The sequence below is a fragment of the Macrotis lagotis genome, chromosome 4, assembly GCF_037893015.1.
Source record: "Macrotis lagotis isolate mMagLag1 chromosome 4, bilby.v1.9.chrom.fasta, whole genome shotgun sequence".
Taxonomy (NCBI): domain Eukaryota; kingdom Metazoa; phylum Chordata; class Mammalia; order Peramelemorphia; family Peramelidae; genus Macrotis; species Macrotis lagotis.
This window is the reverse complement of record NC_133661.1, coordinates 28,812,948-28,840,233: the sequence shown is the minus strand read 5'-3', so window position 1 is coordinate 28,840,233 and position 27,286 is coordinate 28,812,948. Positions and strand designations below refer to the sequence as shown.

The following is a 27,286-nucleotide window of genomic DNA, read 5'->3' as shown; positions in this document are numbered from 1 at the left end:
ACTCTCAGCAGTTTTCCTTTTCTGAATCCCAGTTTGTTCCCCAATGAAAGGGGCATAATAAAAACACATACCTCAGAAGATTATTGTAAGGATCAAATGAGACAATGAAGGTAAAATGACTCACAGACCATAAAGTAAGATATATGAACAAGGTGATACCATCATAAGCATCTCCTCCTCTTTTAAAATAATAACTTACTTGCATTTATGCATATCCTTTTAATACTCTTTACCCATATTGACTCATTTAATCTTTGCAGAGATTATGCTTGATAGATATGTCTATGAATATTTCATAAATAAACTATAAGTTTAAGAGAGGGGAAATTCTTTGCTCATGGCCACATAATTAGTTTGTGATTATGGGAGGATTCAAATGCAAATCTTAGATTCATAGCTGTTGATGATGATCATTTTATTATTCCCATTAGAGTTGTTTCCTCCCCAAATAGAGAAAAAAAAAAACCCCACAAGGTAATATAGACATACAGACTGCTCGGCTGCCACATATCACACGAATTCCCCATTTTCTCAAAATATGGCCCTAGCATACCAAGTGCCTATTCTCTCTGTGAGAGAATATTTGGGAGATGTGGTTGCTACTGTTCTATCATTGTATGGACAATATGGTTATTATAATGCTCTTGGCAACCACATAAGTAGATTAAAGACCATAATTATCCCTGAATCAACATGGATTTTCTTGTTGAGAGTTTTTAACTTGGTTCCTGTCTGGTATTTCTTGTATGGTCAACACTGAGTATAAAAATGAACAATTTAATGCTAACCTTCCAAATATTAGTCATTCATTTCCTCTCCCACTCTCCTTTGGACATTAATTCGGCCTTTTATTTAGGGAATATTATTTATGATAATATGAATGTTTTAAAGATACACATAAGATGGATGCAGATTGAAGGGGGAAAAGAGCAAAAAAAGAACAAAAAACCAATCAAATATGACAATAGTGTTATATGTCTATGCTTTGCCTAAGGGAATTAGTGTCCATCAAATGAGGGACACAAGTGAAATCATAAACTAGAGATGTCTTTTTTTTTTTTACTTGTAATACTACCTTTAATTAAAACAATTACCTTTAGTACACACAAAGCCAAATTGACTCAAAAATCTTTCAGTCTGCAATGGGTCCATTTTTACTGATATTTTATGAAAAACTGCACAATTACAACTTGGTTACCCACATAGCAGAAGCTCACACTCTCCATTTTTTTTTTCATCTAGCAGTGGATAAGCAACCTGCATGATTTCTCAGCTAGAAATCTGTGATGCTTTACCATAAACCAAGGGTTAATAGCAGTATGACACAGTTAAATACATTGCAGTACAGTAACAAGACATAGCCTCAGACTTGGACATCTGTTTTGGCCTTTAAACCAGAAAAAAAAGTTTTATAGAGAAAACAGACTGGAAAATGGTTTTAATTTTTTTTATTGCTAGTTAATTTGTGATCTCTAAGATCTTACTTTCACTGCATTTTGTATTCTATGCACTGCCTTCCCTTCTTCCCAAGCACAGAAAAACATAATGCTAAAATTCCAGGAAATTTTTTTTTTTACTTTAATAAGAGGAAATAAAAAACACCCTAGCACCCATTTGCTTTCATGTCTTTGCTGCAGTGGTCCTGTTTTAGAGACACAGTGTCATGGTTGAAGATGCGTGGACGTGTGGCTTAGCAAGCCAATTTAAATCCAACAGCCGAGCTGTTGCCATCCCTGAATAAAGCTTCTGTAAAAGAGCTGTTCAGTTTGGGGGATGGAAGAGAAAAATGACCCACCCCTCACCCCCTCACCCCATCAACCTCCACAGCCACCACCCCCTCCAGATAGAAAGGAATAGCTCATGTGCATGATGTTATAAATGGTTTAAATACAGAGGCTAGGATATTGGGTGCTGCAGTCAATAAACTTTTGCCAGTGGCATAAGAAAACATGGGCATGCAGCTGGCAGGGTGCCATCAGCATTTGGCCAGAGCCATGCTGATGGAAGATTTCACATTACCCAAGGATATCCCTGAATCTCCCTAACGTCTGCAATACAGAAACAAATTGAAACTATGATGGAGTTTAGAAAAAAATCTTTTCTTTCTCTCTTTTTTTAAAGAGTCATTTTGTTCATTCTTAAAGAGTTTCCCCAAATGGGCTCCCCTCCCCACTCCCTACAAAGCCTGTGGCTGGTGGGATGTGGTCTTGGAAAGATTCCTCTCCAGCCTCTGAATGAAGTCTCAGTTAGCCATCAGAGGAGTGGTGTGCTGAGCTCAGAAACAGGACAGTCTGAAGAAGCCCCAAACACACAACCCAGACTAAGCTGCTAAGCTTTTCTGCTTTCCCTTACCAAGAGATCTGTGAAAGAATTGGAAATGAAAGAAGAAAATAGAAAAGAAATATCGAAACATCAAGCAGCATTCCCTCCCCCCAACATGTACCACAAGTCTTGATAAGCTCTCTTTCCTTTCCTCCACCTTACTTTCTGAAATGGTAGCAGGAAGGGGTCTCTACCTCTTCTTATCTGCCTTTAGAACATTTTTTTTTCTGTAGTGCCATTTCAAAGTCCAAAGAAAACAACAGTGGGGATGGGGGAATCAGTAGGCATTCATATGCATGGGTTTCAATAAACATTCAAGCAATCTAAAACTTCGCATTTACACTCACCCCACTCCATTTTGCAATTCCCTAGTTGCATTTTTAACCCTTTCCTTCTCTCCCCCCACCCCCAGCTCAACTCCTGAAAGAGACTAGGCTGCTATTTCAATCTAGCACCATCTTTTGATAGATCCTTGCAATGATCTTTTTTGTTTGTGTTTTAGATCCAACTGCAGTTTTGTGACTGTTATTACAAAATTTCTGCAATAGTTCTCTTTCCCAAAAGAATTGAACCCTTGGATACCAGAATCCCTTCAAGTCCCCAAGACGTGTTCAGTGAATTGCAAAGGAACTCCTCCCACCTTCCACTGTATGCAGGTCTGGCCTGAAGGGAGCAGCATGACTGCAGATGTAGGGGATTACGGATGAAAGAAGTTTTATCTTAAAACAAGGGAGACTTTAATGAAATCAATGAAGGTTCTTGTACAATAGGGATCCTCTTAAACCTGGGGGCTCTGACTCCTCTTAGAAGGTGGTGTTTAAATTTCAATGAGTTGAATTTGCAAGGGGGGAAAAAAGGAGGAAAAACTACTACAGTTAAACTGAAATGGACACAGAACTTGGGGAAAAAAGGAAAAAATAGTATCTGGCTGAAACTAAAATTGACATTGAACTTGGGAAAAAAAAGAGGAAAAGCACGATCTGACTTAAACTGAAATTGCCATGGGGGAGGAAAACGGGAGGAAAAACCGGATCAGGGTGAGGCTGAAAATGGACATAGAACCTAGGGGTGGGGGGCGGGGAGGGAGGAGAAAGAAAGCCTCCAGAAAGGTCCCTTCACTGCCCCCCTCCCCAACCACCACACACACCTTTCCCTTCATAGTCCGTCCCAGGACGGGGAGGCAGCCCCACTATTGCTTCATCAGCTCCCTTTAGGACAAGGGGTTCATACCTCACACTCCCTGGAGCCCGACTTGCTGTAGCTGCAGGGTCCTGTCCCATTGAGCAGCATCTCACTGGTCTCCGTGTTGGTGGGCTTGTAGTCCACATAGAACTCCTGGGTGCTGGGGGCCATCTGCTTGAGCGACTGCCTCTTCTTCTTGCGGTGCCTCCGCATGAGCGATCGCTGCTGCAGCTGCTTCATGCTGGCCGGGTACCGCTTCCAGGAGACATAGATCACCAGCAGGATGACCAGGACGGACAGGAAGAGGGCCACGCTGCCGGCGATGATCTTGTGGAAGGAGATGTGCTCCGTGGCCTCCGGGTCGGTCTCTGGGCCCGGCTCGGTGGCCCCCACTGTGGGGGGGACGGGGGGCTTGCTCTCATGCTTGGGCCTGGGGAGCTTGGGCTTGAAGGTGGGTTTGGGGAGAGCCCTGGCCAGCTCGAACCTCTCCGTGGTACTTTTGCCACAGATGCTAAAATTTTTCACGGCATCAATCACGTTGACCCCTTGCAGCTCTTTGGGGCTGGCACAGATGATGGTGTTTTCCCTGAGCCCTTTGAAACTTTTCAGCCAGTTGACCAGGGAGCAAATATTCCTGCTGCATTCCCATATGTTCCCGGCCAGGCTGATGTCATTGAGGGAGATCCAAGAATCTAAAATCTCTTGCCCAATAAATGTCAATTTATTGGAATCCAGGTTGAGGCGTTGCAAATTGGGGACACACTGGAAAACGCTGGGTCCACTGAAGGCTTCGATTTCGTTTCCGGACAGATCCAGCCTCTGCAAAGAGCTCCAGGTCCAGGACATGGTCTGCCCGATAACACTGATCTTGTTCCATTGTAAGTAGAGGTTCTGCAGGCTGACCAGCCTGGGGAACAGGGCCAGGTTGAGCTTGGAAAACTGGTTATGCTCCAGGTGAAGTTCTTTGAGGCGAATCATGCCCGCAAAGACGTTCCTGGCCAGGCTTCGGATCCTGTTGTAGCCCAGGTCCAAGAGTTCGAGGTTGCGACAGTCTTGAAATATTCTCACAGGGATGGTTCGCAGGGAGTTGGACCTCAAGTGTAAACTCAACAGCTTCCGCAAGCCCCGGAATTGTTCGGATCCCAGAGACTGGAGCTGGTTATAAGACAGGTCCAAGTTCCGTAAATTGGTCACAGGTCGGAAGGTATTGTTAAGAAAATAGGAGATGCGATTGGAACTCAGGATCAACTCTTTGAGTCTGCGAATGCCATTAAATGCATTCTCGTCTATATTGCTGATGTGGTTGTGGTCTAGGTACAGCCAGGTGAGCTGGTTGAGACCCTTGAACTGGTTATATTTAAGTTTCTGAAGGCTGTTGTAGCGAAGGGAGAGACCTAAACAGCCAGCAGAGATACTGGAGGGGATCTCCTGTAATTTCTGGGATTCACAGTATACCATTTTGCCTTCACACCTACAGCCCTTAGGGCATCCTCGTTCAGCAGAAGACAGCATAGTCAGTAACACAGTGGGGGCTATTACCAGGGCTACAGCTGATCCGCTCAGTAGCCTAATTACATTGAAACCTGGAAATAAAAACAACTTAGAAAAGTTATCCCCCCAAAAAGAGATTTCACGTATTTTTTTTTTCAATCAAGCAAAGGAAAAAAAAACATTCAAGGACTTTTTTTTTAAAATTCCAATTTAACAGCTAATCTCCTCTCTTGCCATTTAGAGAAAACCATCTTTGGAGATGGTTTCAAAGAGTTAAGCAGGAGATTGACTCTACAGCCGACCAAGGCAAGACAGTCTCTATGACAATTAAGCCAGAATTTATATACAGGCTACAGAAATGGATCTACACACATCTATTTCCACATTTTTTTTAAAAAGGAAAAAAAATGACACAACATACCCATCCTTTGTGCTGTTCACAGGTCTTCCTTAGGTCCTTTGCTTTGGCTTAGGGTACCTCTAGCATGACAGCCCCTGTCAGCTGCACTGTCGTGAGTCAGGGCTCGCTGACACCCAGGAAGAAAAATTGGACCCCTTGGGAGATGGACCAATTTGGGCACATTATTCTTTGCCTGCCAGGCAGAACCCTCCAAGAACAAATAAACGCCAAGTGGACCTCCACTGCCGAAGTCGAGCTTGCTCCTAGGTGATGGGATCTTCATGAATGTTACGTTTTTGCATCTTTACACTTTGGGGAGGTAGGAATAGAAGGAAAGGAAAAAACCCCAACCAAACCACCCACCCGAGCCTCCCCCTAAGCACAAGTGGCTTCTACAGTTTCTCCTTAGAGCAGAACATGCTGTCTTCCTTTGGGCCAGCTTCTCCTAGCTGAGTGCCCACATCTGTATTCCATAGCCCAGCTATGACTTCTCTTTAGGCAGCCCTGGCTTGGGCTGCGGAGCTGTTGCCGCTTCCTGGGAAGAGAGAAGACAGGAGCATCCCCTCTGGCTGCCTCCGCTGCTTGTCTGCCACCGGGTAGGAGCTCACCTCCCTTCTGCAGTCTGGCATGCTGGAAGCTCCCCCCACTGACTGTTGCTCTGGTCCCTGAGAATTCAGTCTTATGTAAAGCTGCCTCCAGTGGTGAAGTCTATTATGGGCATGTGCAGAAGCAGGGGCCTCTTTTATCTTGCAAATGAGCAAGCTTTCTGCTGGGAAATGAGGGATGACTCTGGGTGACTCTAGAGGGGCCAGGGCTGGGGCTGGCCCACTTGCCCACAAAGTGGCCACTTTTAATTTTTTCTGATAACTTCCTCCGCTCGCTTTGAGGGGGAACTAGATTGGGTCCCTCAACTTGATCAAGGAGAGTGTGAAGATTCTAGATTTAGGTCTGGGAGGAACTTTAGGGATGATCTACCTTAGTGAGTCTCAAACCTTGTTGTGGCTTGTGTCTCACATTTCCCCTGGTGATTTGGGGAAGTATGGGGACCCCTTTTCATACATTTTAAATGTATAAAATAAGAAGAAACCAAGTAAACAAACCTAAAGTTATCAAATGATGTTTTTAAAAAGGAAATAATTTCATAGGTCCAGATTAAGAATTTCTCATCTATGTTTAGCATGGTTATATATGTGTGGCTTATATTAGATTGCTTTCTAATCAAGGGGAGGGGAAATGTAAAACTTAAAAATTTGCAAGAAATGATTGTTAAAAACTGCCACTGCAGGAAGTTGAAAAAAATAAATTATATAATTTTAAAAAAGAATTTCTGATCTAGTCTAATCATCTTTCAGCAAGTGGTGCAGTGCAGTCAAGGGTTCCAATCCAGATTCAGACCCTTACCACTTACTGTTTGTATGATCTTGGGTAAGTCACTTAACCCTGACTGCCTTGCAACCAGGGCCATCTCCAGTCATCCTGATTCATATCTGGCCACTGGACCCAGATAGCTCTGGAGGAGAAAATGAGGCTGGAGAAGAAAGTGAGACAGCACCCCCTCACTCAAATCCAATTCATGTACTTTTTATGATCTTCTTTGAGAATGAAGGACAAACATCATCATCATCATCATCATCATCATCCCCCCCAAATTCAAAATAGGATTTTCCAAGATGAAAACACTAAATCTCAGAGAGGTGAAATTAAGTTAACTAAGGTCTTATACTAAGTAAGAAGCAGAGCCATGAAGTCATCTTGGTCCTTTGAGTGATATTGCACTTAAAAAGTACACATGGTTTGAAATTAGAAGATTTAAGTTTAAATTGTACCTATCACTACCTGTATACCACTTATCCTCCTGAGCCTCAGATTTCTCACTTGTTAAATGAAGGGATTGGGTTAGATGGTCAACTTTTAAATCTAGGAACCCATGCCCCTTGGGATAGACAGGGATTTCATTTGTGATTCCACTTGTCTGAGGACTGTCTGCAGTTTTCTGTCTTAGAGACATTAGGCAGAGTCCCAGATCTAGGATGTTTTGGAGACACCATGTGAACCCCCAAAATAGCATGGCTGACTTCTATTCAGGCTGTCATACTACTTGTCAGATCTTGGATTAATTGTAAAAAGAAGAGGGCAAACCCAGAGTCCTGTTTACTCTAGCTTACAGTGTGTAGAGCTACTCTTGGGGGCCACACAAGGTCACTTAATGAGCCCCATTCTTCTGGGGCTTAAGGGATTCTGTGGCACTAATTGAGGTACTTTAAGAAACTGAATCAATTCATTCAGTTCATGCAGGTTCCATTAAGTGCCATAAAGGGAAATTGCCCTAAATGAGTCTCTCATAGCAATAGCAGTGGAGAATATCCCAGGAGCAACAAGAGCAAGGCCATTGGACTAAATCAGTAATTGTGTTCTCTACTATAAATGGGAAACCTTTCTTAAGCTGAAGCTGCCTAACCACTTATCAGGGATATCATTGAAGGGAATCCTGGTCAGGTTCAGGTTAGATGAAATAGATTCTGAGGTCTTTCTAGTTCTGAGATTCTTTGATTATATCCATTCTGATTCAGTGAGATTCCAGAATCTTAATCTCTCCTAGCTGAGAACCTTTCAGTTATTTCAATGTAGTTCTCAAGTCCAGTTTGTAAATGTCTTCTGACCACCAAACCTACATAAAAATCTTTCATTGAGCATCTCCTCTATGGAAACTTTTAGGAGATTCTCTTCTGAGATCACCCACCATCTATGCTTTATGGGTATCAGTATTGAAATGTAAGCTTTTAGAGGGCAGGGACTATTTCCCCCTCTTCCCCTTCCATTCTTTGTATCCTTTCATTGGGTAGTGTCCTTGGCTTATAAATAAGTGCAAAATGTATTTGTGTTGATTGACTGTTTGATTGATTACAGTACTCTGTTTAGTAGTGGAGAGAGGAAAAAAAAGAAAGGAAAAAACCAACAACTCTTGTGCACAAAGAGCATACATTCCATGTTATAAAAGATCTAACCAGATAATTGCTAATTATCAGGTCCGGAGAACTGATTGTTAAATTTTTGGCATGAGCATTCACACAGAAATCCACCAATGCTACAAACCATGACTTGGTTTATTGCATTGAAGACTTTAAAAAGTGATGGAGAACATGTTAATCATTTTATTTAAACAGAAAAATGATTCATGTTGTCTCCCTAGATAATCTATGTTAAATAGGCTATGGAAATAGCATATAAATGGTTAAGTTTAATATTGATTATCAATAATCAATATTTATTAAATTCATACCATTTACCAATCAATAAACTAAGTACAAGACATGATCATCTGAAGGGGAGGAAGTACAGAGTGCAGATATCTATACTCACAAGCTATAGGTATGCATGCATACATACATTATGATATAATATGCATGGGTATAATATACATATATATGCTTCTTTTTTGAAATAGCAGATGAGCTTGAAGAATCTAAATATTCTAAGAAGTTGAGATGAGTGGGATGTATTTTTCTAGATAGGAGGCATGGTCTGTGCAGGGGAATAGAGGTAGCTGATGAGCTACTAAGTTCTGGGGGAAGTATATTGGCCAATTTGTCTGGATTAACTACAACAATAGTAATTATTTAGCACTTTATTGTTGGCAAATCCCTTTTAAAAATATTATTTAAGAATATATCTTCACAATAATCTGAGGAGACAGGTGTTGTTATGCCCTTTTATACATGTTATGAAAGTTGGTCAACATTCATTCAAATGCCTATGTATATTTTTAAGTTAAAAAACTTCCATCTGTTTGTGGTGGCAAAGAATTGGAAATCAAGTAAATGTCCTTTAATTGGTAAATGGCTTAGCAAACTATGGTATATGTATGTCATGGAACACTATAGTTCTATTAGAAACAAGGAGGGAAGGGAATTCAAGGAAGCCTGGAGGGATTTGCATGAACTGATGCTGAGTGAGATGAGCAGAAACAGAAAAACACTGAACATCCAAACAGCAACATGGGGGTGATGATCAACCTTGATGGACTGGCTCATTCCATCAGTGCAACAATCAGGGACATTTGGGGGCTGTCTGTGATGGAGAATACTATCTGTATCCAGAGAAAGAACTGTGGAGTTTGAACAAAGACCAAGGACTATTAATGTTAATTTAGAAAAAAGCCTGATATCTTATTGTCTGATCTTGATTTCTCTTATGCTTTATATGTTTCTTCCTTAAGGATATGATTTCTCTCTCATCACACTCAATTTGGATCAATGTATGCCATGGAAACAATGTAAAGGCTGGCAAATTGCATTTCTGTGGGGGGGTAGGGGAGGGAAGTAAGATTAGAGGAAAAACTGTAAAACTCAAAATAAATAAAATCTTTATAATTCGAAAAAAACCCTTCCTTCCATCTTCCCTTCCTCCCTCCCCTCCCTTTGGTGGCCAACAGTCAGGTTAATAATGTACATCCATATTTGTGTTAAGCATATTTACAATTTAGTCATTTTTTGGTATGAGGAATTAGGATTAAGGGAAAGAAATACATGAGATTTTTTTTAAAAAAAGTGAATGTACTGGTCATCAGATTTTGAGGGATTTTTGTTTTGTTTTGTTTTTCTTCCTCTGGGTGAGGATAACATTGTCCATAGCTGGTCTAATAGGCATGTCCTAGTTCTCTGAATGACTGAGAGGAGCTGCTTCCATCAGGATTAATTATCTCACAACCTCACAACGCTGTTGTTAATGTATATAATGTTTTTTTGGTTCTGCTCCCTTTGCACAGCATCAGATCCTGTAATTCATTCCATGCTTCTCTGGAGTTTGACCATTTATGATTTCTTATAGAGCATAATATTCATGTGCCATAACTTGTTTAACCATTCCCCAATTATTGGACATCCCCTCAATTTCCAATTCTTTGCCACTTCAAAAACAGTTGCTATGAAGATTTTGGAACATGTAGGACCTTTCCCATTTTTTTAATGATTTCTTCTGGATTGTTATGCCCATTTTCCAGTTGAGGACATTGAAGTAGGCAGATAGACTTTAAGTGACTTTTCCAGAATCACACATCTAATAAATGCTCCAAATTAGATTGGAACTCTGGTCTTCCTGTCTCTAGGTTCAGAGTTCTAGTCACTCTGTCATCTAGTTGCTCCTAACAAAGTTTGTTGAAGAGTAATGAGATGCAGTAACTTCAGAAGATAAGGGGGAACTAGATTTAAATCTAAAGTCTAAAATGACAAGCTGAATATTTTGTATTTTTATTGAAATAATAATAGGGGACTATTAAGTTTCTTGAACAATTCAAGTGATATGGTTAGATTTGTTCCCAATGACAATTGATTTGGCCATTAGGAGGATGATTGGAGAAAGGGCATACTAGGAGATGAGTGTCCTTTGAAGAAGCTGTTAAAATAAATTAGAAGAGTGATGATGAGGACTGGAAAAGATATGTCCAACTGACTGGGGAGAAGGGAATGGATCTGAGAGACATCATGGAGGAAGAATTGAAAAGACCTAGAAACTAATTAGATAAGGGGTTGAGGAAAATGGGAGGAGTCAAATATATTGACACCTTTTTGAGCCTGGTGGCTCATTATATTGCACTGAGTAGGTAGGTCTTTCGTATTAATCATCTTTACAATAGTGTATGTAGTGGTCTCCTAGGGATGCTCCCATTGAATATAGGGACTTTTAGTAAAGGGAGGATATTTATAGAGGATTGTCAAATGTGATCACACATTTCTTAGAGATTTTGATTTCTTGCAAAAATAAATTTCCAGGGGCAGCTAGGTGGCATAGTGGATAAAGCACTGGCCCTGGAGTCAGGAGTACCTGGGTTCAAATCCAGTCTCAGACACTTAATAATTACCTAGCTGTGTGGCCTTGGGAAAGCCACTTAACCCTGTCTGCCTTGCAAAAACCTAAAAAAAAATTTCCAGTACAAGGGAACTACCTCCTACTCTGTGCCATCCCTAAAATATACCAGTCACCTTTTTCCCCCTAAATTTGATATGAAGTTAATGAATCACATATCACTATTTGTCAAGTCAATGTAGAAATTTATAAAGTGAAGAAGGAAAAAAATGACTATCAGGGTGACCTCTGGGTTTCCTAAATTTTAAATCTTACAGACTTCCAAAGACTAAATATTTGATAGTAAGAAATTTTGAAAAATTGTAAAACTCAAAGTAAATAAAATCTTTAATTAAAAAATAAAAAAAATTAAAAGAAACAAATGTTGTTATTTGGAATGCACCCCTCTCAATAGTCTTGAGTTTATTTTACATATATTTTCATATCTTCTTAGTATGTATGATAATATGCAAGATCCTTATAATTGGCCTATAGCCTATTTGTCTTTTGCATTCTTGGGACCTAGCATAGTGTCTAGCTCTTAGTGGGTGTTCATTGATTGACTGGTTGTGAATTTCAAGGCAATAAATTATGAATATCTTTTCGTTCTGCTATGAAAGCTTTGATAAATCTTTAATAGAATGTAAACTCCCAGAGGGCAGGGAATATTTATTTCCTAGCCCTGATTTGTTCACTTTGCTTTTGATCTCCATATTCCTAGCAACCCACACAGAAACTTGCAATTAGAGGGTTCTTTATTTTATATATTTAAAATTTTATTTATTTTAAACAAATTTTCACTTTTAAACTTTCTCCCTTTACTCCTTTCCCATCCATCAAGAATGAAATCATGCACAACATATTTTCATTTTACACATGTTGCAAAAAAAGGAAGGGAAATGAAGAAAGCACAAATAACCGTGTTTCCATTTGTACTCAGAGAACTCAACAATTCTCTTTGGAGCTGAATATTGTTTTCCATCACACATCCTTCAGAAATTCAATGGATCATTGTACTGTTCAGAGTAGGTAGGTCTTTCACAGTTAATCATCCTTACAATAGTGCTGTTACTGTTTACAATGATCTCCTAGTTCTTTTTCCTTCACTCTGCAGCAATTCTTTTTTAATTAATTTACTAATTAATTTGAATTTTGCAATTTTCCCCTAATCTTGCTTCCCTCCTCCCACCCCCACAGAAGGCAGTCTGTTAGTCTTTACATTGTTTCCATGGTATACATTGATCTAAGTTGAATGTGATGAGAGAGAAATCATATCCTTAAGAAAAAAAATAAAGTATAAGAGATAGGAAAATTCCATAATAAGATAATGGATTTTTTAAAAAGAAAGGTAATAGTCTTTGGTCTTTGTTCAAATGTCACCATTCTTTCTCTTGGATATAGATGGGATTCTCCATTGTAGATTTCCCAAAATTGTCCCTGATTGTTGCACTCATGGAATGAGCGAGTCTATCAAGGTTGGTCATCACCCCCATGTTTCTGTTAGGGTATACAGTGTTCTTCTGGTTCTGCTCATCTCCCTCAGCATCAGTTCATGCAAATCCCTCCAGGCTTCCCTGAATTCCCATCCTTCCTGGTTTCTAATAGAACAATAAAGTTCCATCACATACATATACCACAGTTTGCTAAGCCATTCCCCAATTGATAGACATTCGCTCAGTTTCCAATTCTTTGCCATCACACACAGGGTGGCTATGAATGTTTTTGTACAAGTGATGTTTTTACCCTTTTTCGTCATCTCTTTAGGGTATAGATCCAGGAGTGGTATTGCTGGATCAAAGGGGATCTGCATCAATTCTTATTAATCTTCCCAGTTTTTATGGAAGAATAGTATCCCATCACAAGCATATACCACAACTTCTTCATTGATGGACTTACCCTCAGTTTTCAATATGTTTACATGTTTTAAGCCTTTTTATTTCTCTTTGCTCTTTTTAGGGTAAAGACCTAGTAGTGGTTTTCATATAGTAAGTTCTTAATAAATGTTTTTTGGTTTTATTATTTTTGAATAGAATTAGTAGTTTTCTCTTTTATCATTTCTTTACCTTTTTTTTTTAGTTTTTGCAAGGCAATGGGGTTAAGTGGATTGCCCAAGGCCACACGGCTAGGTAAATATTAAGTGTCTGAGGCTGGATTTGAACCCAGGTACTCCTGACTCCAAGGCCAGTGCTTTATCCACTGCGCCAACTAGCTGCCCCCTCTTTTATCATTTCTAATAAGAACCACATTTGTGTGGGAACCTAAATTTTCACTTATATTTCTTAGAACTAGGAGGGAATGCAATACCTCCAATATACCTTTTTGATAGATAAGTTTATTCTATCATCATCTTCTAGATGCAACAATTGAACAGGTGTATCTTAATCACCTAAATCACAGAGAAGGTACCAATATGCATTTGTAAAGGAGAGTTTCCTCAATTGGAAAGTCAATAAAATAATACCTGTAGCATTCATCTCTAGTCTATCTTTTTCTACTATGATAGGAAGTATGCAAAGTATTAGAGATACAAAATTAAAATTAAAAAAAAGAAAATAGTCCCTGCTAACAAGAAACTTGTGTTCTGTAGAGGGGAGGGGGGATTGTAGATGAGAAAACACACACACACACACACACACACACATTTCAGAAAGAAGTTACATTATTTAGTAAGAGAATCATGAATTGCCACTTTTAGATGGTCTTGCTTGACTGCAACCTTAAAGAGAGTCAGGAATTCTAAAAGGTAGAGGTGAGGAGGAAGAAGATTCTGGGGATGGGAGATAGACTGTACAAGGTCATAGAAATGGGAAATGGGCTGTTGTGTCCTAGGGACAGCATGTTTGCCAGCTTAGTTAAAACACAAAGTATGAGGGATTTGGGAGAATGTATAATCAACTTGGAAAGATGTATGGAGTCAGATGATAAAAGAGTTTAAAGGCCAAAAACAAGAGACTGTAGTTTATCCTAAAACAATAGGACTTTCTTGAAGCTTCTTAAATATAATGCTGGGAACTAAATCAGAATTTGGTTTTGGAAATCAAGGTTTGACATCAGGGTGGAGGATGAATTGGAAAGAAAAAGAAATTGGATATGAGGAAACCAGTTATAAAGCCATTGAATTAGTCAATGTGAGATTATGATGGCATGAACTAAGGGAATTTGATGAATGGAGAGAAGAGGACAGATGTGAGGTAACTGATTGATGTGGAAATGACAGGATTTGGCAAGTCATTGGATATGGGGGTTGAACAAGAGTCACAAGTGAAAGATACCTCCAAGGCTGTAAATAAATGCTGGTGACAAAAACAATGCTAGAGAATTCTCACTAGGAATAAAGATGCTAAGAGGTTAGATGAACTTCAGGAAGAAGAAAATGAGTTCTGCATTAGATCCAATAGAATCTACGATCCTGGAAGGCAGGAACTTTAATTTTTGTCTTTGTGTCTCCCATCACTGAGCATACTGCCTTAGTAGGAGGTATTTACTTAAGAAATGTTTGTTGTTTGACTCCATATGTTGAGTGTGAGAAGTCTGTGGGATATCTTCTTGGAGATATTTAGCAGACTGTTATAGCTGAGACAGTGAATCTTGTAGGAGAAATGAAGGGAAGGTATATGAATGTGCGTTATCTACACATAGAGAAAATAACTCTCCTTTCTCTATGGCTCAGAGTTGTAACTTTCTCAAACTTCAATCACTGAAAAGACACTCACAAGGAGAGTCTAGCTTTTGGTATCATGACTTCTTGGTAGTACTATGCCGTGTTTAGAGAGGACTAGCATCTGTGGTATGAAATTCTGAGCCCTTTCCAGAGCTGCTCATCCACCTTTGATGTCCCTCACTTGTGTCTCCAAGAAATGGTAGTATGATTTCACACCAGTAAAAACTATTTTGGCAGACAGGCTAAACCAGAAATTGAATGAGTAACTGAGGGGTCTCAAATCCTATGGTGATTGAGGAGGGTGTTTACTCTAAGATTGTGAAGACTTCCCCCAGAAAAATAGATGAATGAGAAAAATCTGTTCCAATTACCAGGAGTTGGGTCAAACATCAAAGGTGTCAAGGTCATCCACTGCATTCCAGGCCATTACAAGGCATCTTGAATTTTGTCCTGTCATTGGATTGTGATGACTCAGAAGAGAGAAGGAAGTTGTTGGCTTTGTGGAACTCTGCCTTACTTCAATTCATTCACAAATCAAGACATCACCTCTTAATGACACTGGTCTTCTTTGAAAATGAAAGTTGAAGGGACAGCTAGGTGGTGCAGTAGATAGAGTCCTGGTCAGGAGGACCTGAGTTCAAATCCAGACCCAGACACTTGATAATTGCCTAGCGTTGTGACCTTGGGCAAGTCACTTAACCCATTGCCTTAAATACATACATGTGTGTATATATACACACATGTATGTATTTTATTTTTAAAGTAAATGAAAATTGACCAACAATACCTTTAGGTTGCCCTTCTGGATTAATAGTTTGATTTTTTTCCTTTATATTCTTAAAGAAACTGTGTGGAAAATAACTACATTGCTTTGCGTTTTATTTTTTTCTTGAGACAGATAATTATGTCAAGAGAAGACACCATATAAAAGGACCCCTTAGTTCTATAGTTCTACATTTGCTTCTTAGGGGTGGTGTAATGTAATGACTACATTTCTGGACTTTTCATCGCAAATACCAGACTCTGATCCCAACTTCAAACACTTACAAGTTGGGTAAACTTGGAAGAATAAGTCACTTAACCACTTTCAATTTCAGCATTCTCATTTATAACATGTAAATCTTTAAAAAACCCAGCACCTTTCTCACTGGGCTGTTGTGAAAAACTAATGACAAGATTGTTTTAACATGCTTGACAAACCTCTCATACACACATGGATTTTTCTTACTTGTTTATTTGTTTACTTGCTGCTTGCCATACCCAACCTCCATTTCCTAACTCACTGAGGTGACACTGGCTGCCCTTCCTCATTCCCAGGATTGATATACCCTTCCTCCTCACTTCTGTTCCTTAGAACTCCTGCCATTCTTCAATCAACTTAAATGCTACATTTTCATATTCTCCCAAATTGTGAGTGTCTCCTTCCTCAAAACTGTCTGTCTATCTATGAAGTTATAAATGTCTGTGTTCATATTTTTCTATACATATATGAATGGATGGATGGATGGATGGATGGATGGATGAATGAAGGGTCATAATAGATTAATCTCTACAGATTAAACCTTCTCAGACCCTGCCCTTTTCCTCAAAGTTCATGGCACTCTGTGTCAAGACTATTAATTGTGTCGAATGACCCCAGAATGTGTAATCTGGAGAAAAGACTTACTTGGAGGTTATATGATATCTATACTCTTCAAGTATTTGAAGGTTTGTAAGAAGAAACTTGTAACTTGTAAAGAAGAAACTTGTAAACTTTTGTAAGAAGAAACTTGGCCCAGAGGACAGGATGGAAACTCTCTTAAAATCCAAGGCTCATCTGATTTGATCATGGGAGGAAAAGAGATAATGAATGGAAGATAAAAGATATTATTAGAGTATGATGTAAGGAAAAAGTCCCTAAGAATGGGAGTTTTTCAGAATGGACTGGTCTTCTTTGGAGGGGTGATGGGTTCTCCCTCAGTGGGATTTCCAAGCAGAGACTGGACAATTACTTTCCTCTGTGTCATAAAATGTTCAAAATATGAACTCTAAAATTTATTTCAACTCTGAAATTTAGTTATTCTGTATAGTTAACTAAAAATGCTAGGTGAAATGATGATGGTAGACCTTTGGGAGCTTATGCATTCAACAGGAAGGATTATTTCAGTGAAAGGTTAGTCATAATTGTGTTAGACCCTAAGGAACAGATTTCAGTATGTGGAAAGATATTAATGTACATGTGAAGCCAATCACCAAGGGTTTCCTGGAGATTTGGACCAAATCTTTGGTGGAGATTATTACAATTCATGGGGGCCATAGGGAAAGAGCACACAAAAATCTCCAATTGGAGAAACTTATAGTTGAGTGTGACAATTAGCCAAAAGGCTAGCTTAATTCATTAAGATTCTTTGCTACAGAACTTTCTGGGTATATTTGCCTTACCTCCCCAATTATATTGTAAGCTTCTTTAAGGAAAGAGACCATATGTTAGCCCTGTTTATTTCCTCCTATTTTGTTCAGCACAGAGATGGGTGTATTATAGATGCTGAATATATACCTAACTGTATGCTTAAATGAATAGAATAGATAGGACATTGAATGCTAAGCCTTGGATATAACAATAGAGAGTTGCTTTGAAAATGTAGAGGGCAAAACCTCCATCCCCTAAACATTTCCTCTAATAACATAGAAATGTCTAAAATCCTTCCAAATGAGATTCTTTACTTTTCATTTTTTTTCAGTCCTTCAGAGCCCCCAGATAACCAAATATCCCTGATGGGACTGAGTTGGAAGTGAGGAGGAATACCTTATTTCTTTAGGAGCTAAAGGTTTAGGGGAGGCTTATGACCAATAGATAAAAGTAGGGTTCTTTAAGTGACTAGGAACAAGGAAAGGCACTGGAACAGAAAAGAGAGAATTCTTAAAGCAGAGTGAATAATTGGTTTGTTGTGATTGATTGGTTGGTTGGTTGTTCTTCATGCTCATAGAAGACCGATTCTGTGGCTGAGCAGACCAATAGGATCTCAGATGGATCTACTGCAGGTTGGGCGCAATAATGATGACTAAGGTGAAGCTCATGTCTATACATCATGAGTCTGCTGATGAGAGATCACTATGACGAGATCTGATCCAGGGAAATAAGATAAAAATTGTGTTTAAGAAAGGTGTTTCTAATTCTTATTTAGAAAATTTGGACATCTCAACATGAAGGAAATCTGGGAGGGTTTTTACATGTATAAAACTTACATAAATAAGTGAGGACAATTCAGCAATTCAGGAAGACAATCTATCATGGAACAGAGGAATGTTTCAATGTTGGCAGTAATCATATGGAGAAAATCATGAATTAATTAATAATAATAACTGACTTTTATATAGTGATCAATAAACATTATTTCATTTGTTCCATAGAATATTATGAGTTTAATAGAGCTTGCCCACCTTAACATAAGATGGATGTGACTGTACCCGTCTTCTTGTCTGTAAGACCAGTGTTCTTTCTAAAATATCTCACTGTTTCTCAGTTCTCAAGGGTTGAATGATGAATTTGAAAATATCAAAACACAGTCCTGCTACCCAAGGAGCATAACTGGCTTTCTAAAATAGGGAATCGCCCTTGAAATTCTTTATAAAACATATCATTTCCTTCTAAGCAAGTTGATTAGCTCCAATTTCCCTTCAGTAGAAGCAAAATTATACGCCATTACTTACCTCTGCTACTTCTTCCACACCTACATGGCTCCCAAAACAAACCACAAACTCTCTGACAAGTCACATTCTCTCATAGCATTGAATCTTCTTTTAAGTTATATGACCACGAGGGATATATCAAGTATCCAGAAGCATTTTGCATTTCTTTTAATTTGCATTTGGAGAGCTTAAAACCACTGAACAGATTTGGTTTTAATTGGGTAAACAAACTCATACCCAGAATGACCTCTTAATGCCAAATTTCTGTCCAGAGTGAATTGAACAGTCAAATTATAAACTTAGAAAATAGGGTTTAGAAAAGTACTGATTTTTATTGAGAGTCTTTGGGATTTGAACATTATTTGGATTAACTTTGATTCTAATTCCTTCTTTTTCTACATTTGATGGCATTTTATGATGTCCCAAGATAATATACCCAAGGTCAAATATATTTTATGAGTCTATATCGACTCAAAATTCTTAGCTCCTGAGTTCTCAACAATATTTTTCAATTCTGTTAATTAACTAAAGCACACAATTAGTTTAAAGCAAAGACATTTAAAAAGATACGTTTGTAGGAAAAACAACACTTGAGCATTCCTCGTTCCTTTCCCCCCAAAGAAATGTTGATCAGGACAGTTTGTTGGCATAGTAAATAGACTACCAGTCTTGGAATCAGGAGTATGGGAGTTGTAGTCCAGTCTCAGACATTTGACACTAGCTGTGTGACCTTGGGCAAGTCACTTAATCCTGATTACCTTAAATCCAGGGCCATCTCCAGTCACCCTGATTCGTATCCTATTAATGGACCCAGATGGAGCTAGAGGACAAAGTTAGGCTGGAGATTTAGCAGTTTCCTCCCCTCCAAAAACAAAATCTAATCCATGTGCTTGTTGTAAAATATCACTTCCCTGATATCATGATTTTCTTCAAGAATGAAGAACAGGGGTTGCACAGTGGATAGAGCACCGGCCCTGGAGTCAGGAGGACCTGAGTTCAAACCCGAGTTCAAATTACCCAGCTGTGTGACCTTGGGAAGCCACTTAGCCCCATTTGCTTTGCAAAAATCTAAAAAAAAGAATGAAGAACAGACATCATCATAATCATTGTCTTTGGGGATATGTAATGATTTATGGAGAAATGAGGTAGGGCCAAATTCTGTTGATGTCATTAAGCTGCTTCTACTAGAATGATTCCCATGTAGCCTAGAGTCATATATTTTATCTGCTGAGGAGTGCTTTGATGATACCACTTGGTTTTGGCCAGAAGATGATTGTGGAGCAAGTCTGCTTCTAACCTCTGACTTCAGATAGAGTCCTCTGATGAAAGGTCATTTTCCTCATAAAAAGATGAGTGGGTTCTAACGACTCTCTTTTAGCTTGTAGACTAATGGCTTCATGTCTTTTGGGGAACAAATCTTTCACATACCTAACAGGAGACTCAGGGAAAAAATAATAAAAATACTTCTCAACTGTGTAACTACCCTATAAAAAGGGGAAATCTTTTGTTCCTCCAAAGTCTAAAATCTTTTGCAACTCGGAACATCTATTCACCTAAATCTAGTCTCATGCAAATATGTAGTTATGTAGACACAAATGTATTGAATCTGTTGTACAATTGCAAAATTTTAGATCTACAGGTAGAAGAGACTTCAGGGCCATGTATCCAAACACTCAATCATTGTTAAGGACACTGAAAACCTTAGAAGTTAAATAACATACCCACAGTCACACCAATGTTAAACATTAGAAGCAGGATTTGAATCTGGGTCCTATGGCTCTGATACCATTGTATTCCATTTTTCTCCCTTCTTTGAGTCACACTTGCTCCTATTTCTTTATAACTACCTCTCTGTCCTAATGCACTTTATCAATGATTTCAAATTCAAGAAACACTATAGCCTATAACATTCCCAGTGGAAGCAAACTAGATTAAAAATGTAATTGGAAAAAAGTTTAATAAAATAAATAAAAAATATGTCATAAGATGATTTTAATCCATATTTTATTTTTAAGTTAAAATGCAGCCTCAAAGATCTGGGGCTATTTGAGAATGATGCCACTGTCTTGTATTATTTTGGGTCAGGAAATCATTATTAGGGCTTGTTCTGATGACTCCCACCTTCTATTCCCCCGTCAGAATCACTTTAAACTCTGCCTGTTCTACAGACATCAAAAGACCAGGGCTGAGGCCACCTGATGATTTTAATTCCATAACTTTTTGTTTGTTGGTTGGTTTATTTTGGCTTCCCATGTAAATGAAAAATAGAAAGAAAGCAAGGAATCCAGATTCCTCCATCAATTTAAACAAACACAAAGTACTTTTTTTAGTTTCTTTTTTCTCCAATTACATAGAAAGATACTTTTCAGCTATCTTTTTGTTTATTTATTTTTGTTAGATTTTATGTTCCCTAGTTTTCTCCCTCCCTCTCTTCTTTCCCTCTTCCCCAATCCATCTGATAGAGGTTGTATCTATACAATCCCTACACTTCCTTCTCGACCACAGAAGCTTATAATTATGATCAAGAAGGCACTTTCACTTATTTTCTGCAGTGTATCTCTTCATTGGCTCCCAGGGAGTGCAAATTGCCCAAGACCACACAAAGGATTAGCAGGATTAGTTCTCAAACCCAATATTTTTGTCACCAGATATGGTTGGGGTTCTTTCCGTGTCCTTCATGATGTCAAACCATTTTAAAGAGATGTTAATAGAGACCCACATCTATGATGTCAAAGATATAGAAAGTATTCAGGTGGTGAGAGAGCCCTCTGTTAATGTTAAGTCATTTCCTGTTCTGCTGTGTCAAATCTTGGAAAGCTACCTAGAGCAATGAGAGGTTACATGACTTATCCAAGGTCAGCTAATAAGTCTCAGAGGGGGACTTAAGTTCACCTCTTTTTGAGGCTCGTTCTCTATCTGTGGAGTTGTACTTCCTCGACCACATTAAGGTACCTTTGACTATCAGAGTTATTTTCACTATCATACCATAGAGTAATTTAATATATTCAATAAAATATATATATAGTAGGTTAAAATTTAGATTTTATAGTAACAAAATACAAATCATCATAAAAAAAACCTCAAACATTTATTCAAGATGGTGAGTGGAAAGAGTATATTGTTAGTCTTGGGAGAGAACTTTTTTTCCTTGAATCAGAAGCAGGGAATAATAAAATAAAATTATCGAGGTGTTGTTTCCTAGGGAATTCTGACTATGGCAGTTGGATACTTTGAGTTGAAGTAGGCAGGTTCTATAGCGTAGTAATGTAGTTTAGTGGGTAGGGTGCTGAGCCGAAAGTCAGAAAAACCCATCTTCATGAGTTCAAATCCAGTCTCGGACATGTACTAGCTATGTGACCCTAGGCAAGTCACTTGGCCCTGTTTGCTCCAGTTTACTCTCTAAAATGAGCTGGAGAAGGAATGACAAATCACTCCAGTATTTTTGCCAAGAAAATCTCAAATGTGGTGACAGAGAATTGTACATGACCGAAAACAACAAGGCAAATCCTGAGAACAGGGTTCACTTTGGGAGTAGTTACTGGGCATTGCCTTTGAAAACTATGATAGAAAATAAACTCTCAGAAGAAAAGAATTGATTTTTCAATTTGTTTTTATATCCCTTTGAACTAGTACTGTACACAATGCATAGTAGGTCCTTAATATATTGTCATTGGAGGAAATTTTTTGATTCATGAAAAATTAGATGGTTCATTTGTAGGAAGTATTGGGAAGAGTTCTTCCACAAAACTCAAATCTAAATAATATGAAGGAACTTCTCTAGGGAAAAAAAACTGGAGCAGACACAAGTTCAATTTGATATACATCATTTTTTGATTAAAAAGTTTTTAGTTGTAATATGGTTAAAATGTAGCTATAGCATGGTTTTGTAGCTAGCGCTTGACTCCAAATCAGGCAAAGTAGGGTTCAAATTCTACCTCTGATTCTTACTAGCTGTGCAATCCTAGGAGAAGTCATTGGGTTTTAAACATTTCCTCAGGATTTATCCAGTCAAAGATTGTTTGTGATCCACTTTGGGAGTAGAAAGTTCTTACACTAAGAGAGCTTATGAAAATCTTTGATCATTTGCGTATTCAGATCATGAATTTATGTTTTATTTTTTGTCTCATTTGTCAAGGGATAGAATTGAACTAGGTAATTTCCAGGACCCCTTCTAGTTCTAATTCTCATACTCTCAAAGAATACTACTGTATAAAGTATTCAGGAATTATTTAGGATCTTGGAATCTAAAGTCAAAGAGAAATTCAGATTCACTTCCATTCATTAATTGGAAACCACAGTACTAGGTGCTAGAGATATAAAATCAAAATTCGAAACAATCATTTCCCACAAGGAATTTATATTCCACCAGGGGATACAGTATATGATCCATTAGGTAAATAGAAGATAATTTTAAGGAAGAAGAGTACTACACTTAAGGAGGTCCTTGAGCTGATATTAAAGAGCTCTGCAATTTAATTAAATGGAGTGTTAAAATAAGAAATATTGGAGTAGCTAGGTGGCACAGTAGATAGAGCACTGGCCCTGGAGTCAGGAGTACCTAAGTTCAATTCCAGCCTCAGACACTTAATGATTACCTAGCTGTGTGGCCTTGGGCAAGCCACTTAACTCCATTGCCTTGCAAAAACCTAAAATTAAAAATAAAAAAATAAAATAAGAAATATTTTATTTTACCAGTGAATCCTACCTCTGAGATTATATGGTTTAGCAACATAATTCGGTTCATGTTTGAGTCTAGTCAATAGTAAGCATTTTTTAACTGCTTTCTATTGGTCACTTCTTCAGTCATTTTCAGTCATGTCTGATTTTATCTTTCTTGGCAGACATTAAAACAGTTTTCCTTTTTCTTCTTCAACTCGTTTTATATATGAGGAAATCAAGGCAAACAGGATTAAGTGACTTGCCCAGAGTCAAACAACTAGTGAGTGTCTGAGGCTGCATTTGAACATAGGAAATTGAATCTTTAAAACTTCAGGCCTAACATTCTATCTACTAAACCACCTAGGTGCCTCAGTAGGTACTGGGGTTGGAAAGAAAAGTAAAAGTGTCATCATTTCCCTTAAGGAGCAGGCATTCTAATGAAATAATATACAAAACTTTATGCCCAAAATAATAAGCTGATGAAATGGAAGGTAATCTCAGAGGGAAGACTCTAAGATGGGTGGGAAAGTCATCTTGCATTAGTGAGACTCGATTTGACCTTGAAAGAAGTCAGAGAAGTCAGGATGGTGAGTTGTGGAGGGAAAGCACTCCAGATACAATGGCGATATGAGATTGGAACTCAGGAGAGAAGTTAGAGCTGGATGAATACATCTGGGGAAAAATGAAATCACAAACTCAAATAGTATGATGGGCAAAAAAGAAAGAAGCCAAGGAAAGAGTTTTTAATCAGTCTAGTACTGACAAAGGGGAAAAAACCCCAGGATTTTGTCTTCCATATCAGGACCATACATTTACTGCTCTGTAGCTCCTAGTCCTTTTGGTGCAGGAATTCAGTGTAGTCCAAAAATTATTCTTCTTCCCTCCCCAGGCTTATTCTAGGAACTAAATCCTGCAACTCTTGTCTTTCCCAAGACATAATATTGGCCAAATATCCTACAAGACTGGGTCTTCTCTCTTTCCACGATATGTTAATACCCTGGGACAATGACAACAAATGGGGTCCTTTTTATTCCTCTGAAAACCATGTTTTTCAGTGGATTTAAGAAGCCTAACTAGTGAGTAGAGCTAAGCCAATTTGACTTTGCTTGGGTCCAATATGGTTCTACTCGTTACTGAACCATTCTAGAATAAGTAGCTTCAGTGACTGCATGAAAAAAGCAGTCGATCATGTCTTCAACAAAGGAATTCAAGTAGGTGTTTTAGTTTTTTTTAATAAGCCAATAGCCTCAATGCTCTATTTTTTAGCCTAACCTTTTATTTTTTATTTTATTTTTTTAACATTTTCATCCATTTGTACATGTATATTTCCAAGTTACAAAATTTCCCTCCACCCTTCCTTCCTTCCCACCCTCTCCCCTCAGTAGGGAACAGTCAAGTTAGCATTTTACATACATATTTTGCCAAAAATATTTACAAATTAGTAATTTTTGGCATGAGGAATTAGTATTAAGGGAGATGCATGAGATACTTTTTATTAATTGTTCATCAGATTCGGTAGGAGTGTTTTTTTCCCCTATGCGTTTTGTTTTGTTTTGGCTTGTTTTAGTTTGTGATGCTACCAAATATGCAATTCCCAGCCAGGACACTCAATTTTCTTCATCTTCCATTAATTTTTACCATGTCATTTGTAATCATATCCCTTGGAAAAGTCCTTCCTTTTTCTTAGTGCATCATTGAAAATAAAATAAAAATTTATTTTATATAGTTCTAATTTATATAGTTCTAATTATGTGTCAAACAGTCTACTAAATGTTTTATATTTATTATCTCATTTGATCCTCACAACAACCTTGAAAAAGTACTACTATTAACCCCATTTAGTAGATGAGGAAACTGAAGCAAACAGAGATTAAATAATATGCCCAGGGGTGACATAGCTAATAAATGTCTGATGTTCTCTTTGAGCTACTGTCTTTCTGTTTACTAGCACAGCAGTTTATCCACTGAGCCATCTAACTGCAGACTATTCATGCCAATCATTTGTTTCTTATCTGATTTTAGATCTCTGACTATGTTGACTTTATGGGAGATGATATTCCAAAATTTACATCTAAACAGCTTTTCTAAGAGAATGCATTAACAAGTTTTTTTTTTGTTGTTAATAAGATTTTTGGTGGTATTTTGTGAAGTGCTTTTGGATCATTTAAAACACTTGCTTCCTACATGCAAAGTAACAATTTTTGGTCATCCCATTGCCTATTTTAGATGCTTCTGTCATATCCATATGCAAACAGACTAAATCAATGGGCTGTATAATCAACTGTCTTTGCCATAGATTAAGTATGAATATTGTCATCCATTTAGTTTTTCCTGTGTAGATTCTCATCTATTCCTCAAATTTCATTGTAATAGTACTTGGATGTTCTTCAATCAGCCAATAAGACTTTATTAAACACTAAGTATTTGCCATTTATTGCACTAAGTACTGAGAATGCAAATATGAAAAAAGAATGACAGCCCTTGCCCTCAAAGAAACATAGTTTGATGAGGAAGATGGCACATAAAAGAAAGCTGAATGTGTCAGGAGCAGGATGCAAGGGTTCAAAGGAACATAGTGTGATGGGAAATGAAAAGATCACAGATGTGGAAGCTTTCTTTTAATGGAGATTTGGGGATGATCTTTCTGCTCTATCCCCCAATTATAAGAGGGAAAAAAACTGCAAAAATCAGACAACAAATTCAAGTTGAAAGTCCATCATCATCCTTGGAATTGAGGAAGATTAGTTTCTTAGCTGTTCTTTTAAACCAACCCCTATTAAAAAACATATGAACCTGAAATCACACTGCAGTTATAAAGTGTCATTTGGATTATTTTGTGTGTTCTCAAGTATTTTGATTTCTCACAGCGGAACCAAAAAATTTTAGAGTAATTGGAGAAAGCTATAGAACCAATTTTCTACTTTAATATTTGATAACTGTTTACTCTGCATATATTGTGCTTTGAATTTAAAGTAAATGCTGAACTTATTTCTTTATCAAGATTTTTGCTGCATTGGTATTATATATGTTCATGGGGAGCAAGCTCATGTGAAGGCAATTCAATAAGCAGGTTTTAATTGCCCACAACTCAATTCATTAAACATTTATATGTGTACAGAGCTATACTGGACACTGAAGAAGCAAAAAGCAAAAAGAAACAGACCTAGTCCTCAAAGAGCTTTCATTCTACTGGACAAAATCAACGTATATATTCAAATAAGAGCAAAATATATGCAAAATCATGAACATGTTAATCAATTTGGGATCATTGGAAACACTTGCAGTTTCCTAAATGTGAATCCATTTGGCAAATATATGAGGAATGAAATGGGGGGGGAAAGGGAAAACAGAGGTTTTTTCCAAGTCTAGATGAATAATCATGACAGCCTCAAATAGGTTGGTAAGTGGAGAGAATGTGAAAAGGGTGATGGGTTAGAAGTCAGAAGACTTGCTTACTAGTTGGATGTGAGTGTTGAGGGAGGGGACCAAGTCAGGCATGACTCCATGGGGCAGTAAAAGGGTTTTGACATCAGGAACAAAAATAAAACAATTTGGAAGAGGAATGGATTTGGGGTAATAGTGGTCTTAATTAGTTTAATTTTAAATAAATTGAGAATGAGATATTTACGGGATTCAAGTGGGGATACCAATCAACTTAATAAGGGTGCCTAGTTCAGGAAAGAGAAGAAGCACTAGATCTAAAGGGTTGGGAATTATGTGCAGAGTGATGATAATTGAACTAATAAGAACTGGTGAATTCATCAGGAGAAAGAAGGATGTTGTCTTCTGTAGTCCTGACGTCAAAAGAGAATCAGAAAACAGTACTTCAAATTTCCAATAGATAGCTCCCTTCCTCAACAAAAAGAATGCGTTACATCTGACTGAGGGATGTCATTTGTTTTAGATTTTGCTTACATTTTCAGATCAGAGATAGGTTAGATAGAAGTTATCAGTTAAGCATTGTGACTTAAACATTGACTAATTGCCTGGACTGAAAAATCAATTCAACATTTGTAAAAAAACTACTTTGTGCTAGACATTACAAAAAGAATCCAAAATGA

The 27,286-nt window shown here is 37.9% G+C and overlaps 2 protein-coding genes across 3 annotated transcripts in view; one reads left to right on the top strand and one right to left on the bottom strand.

The window, feature by feature from the left end:
• LRRTM3 (leucine rich repeat transmembrane neuronal 3) overlaps nucleotides 1–6,084 on the bottom strand; it is a 227,304-nt gene extending 221,220 nt beyond the window's left edge. Inside the window, exons 1-2 of the mRNA XM_074232364.1 lie at nucleotides 5,417–6,084; nucleotides 3,553–5,087 (exon numbers count right to left, since the gene is read on the bottom strand). Of these exons, the coding sequence (XP_074088465.1) occupies nucleotides 3,553–5,087; nucleotides 5,417–5,420 (1,539 nt within the window). The 5' untranslated portion in view covers nucleotides 5,421–6,084. The remainder of the gene's footprint in view (nucleotides 1–3,552; nucleotides 5,088–5,416) is intronic.
• The window catches only part of LOC141520652 (catenin alpha-3-like), a 1,797,877-nt gene that overhangs the window by 734,011 nt on the left and 1,036,580 nt on the right, over nucleotides 1–27,286 (top strand). The window lies entirely within an intron of this gene.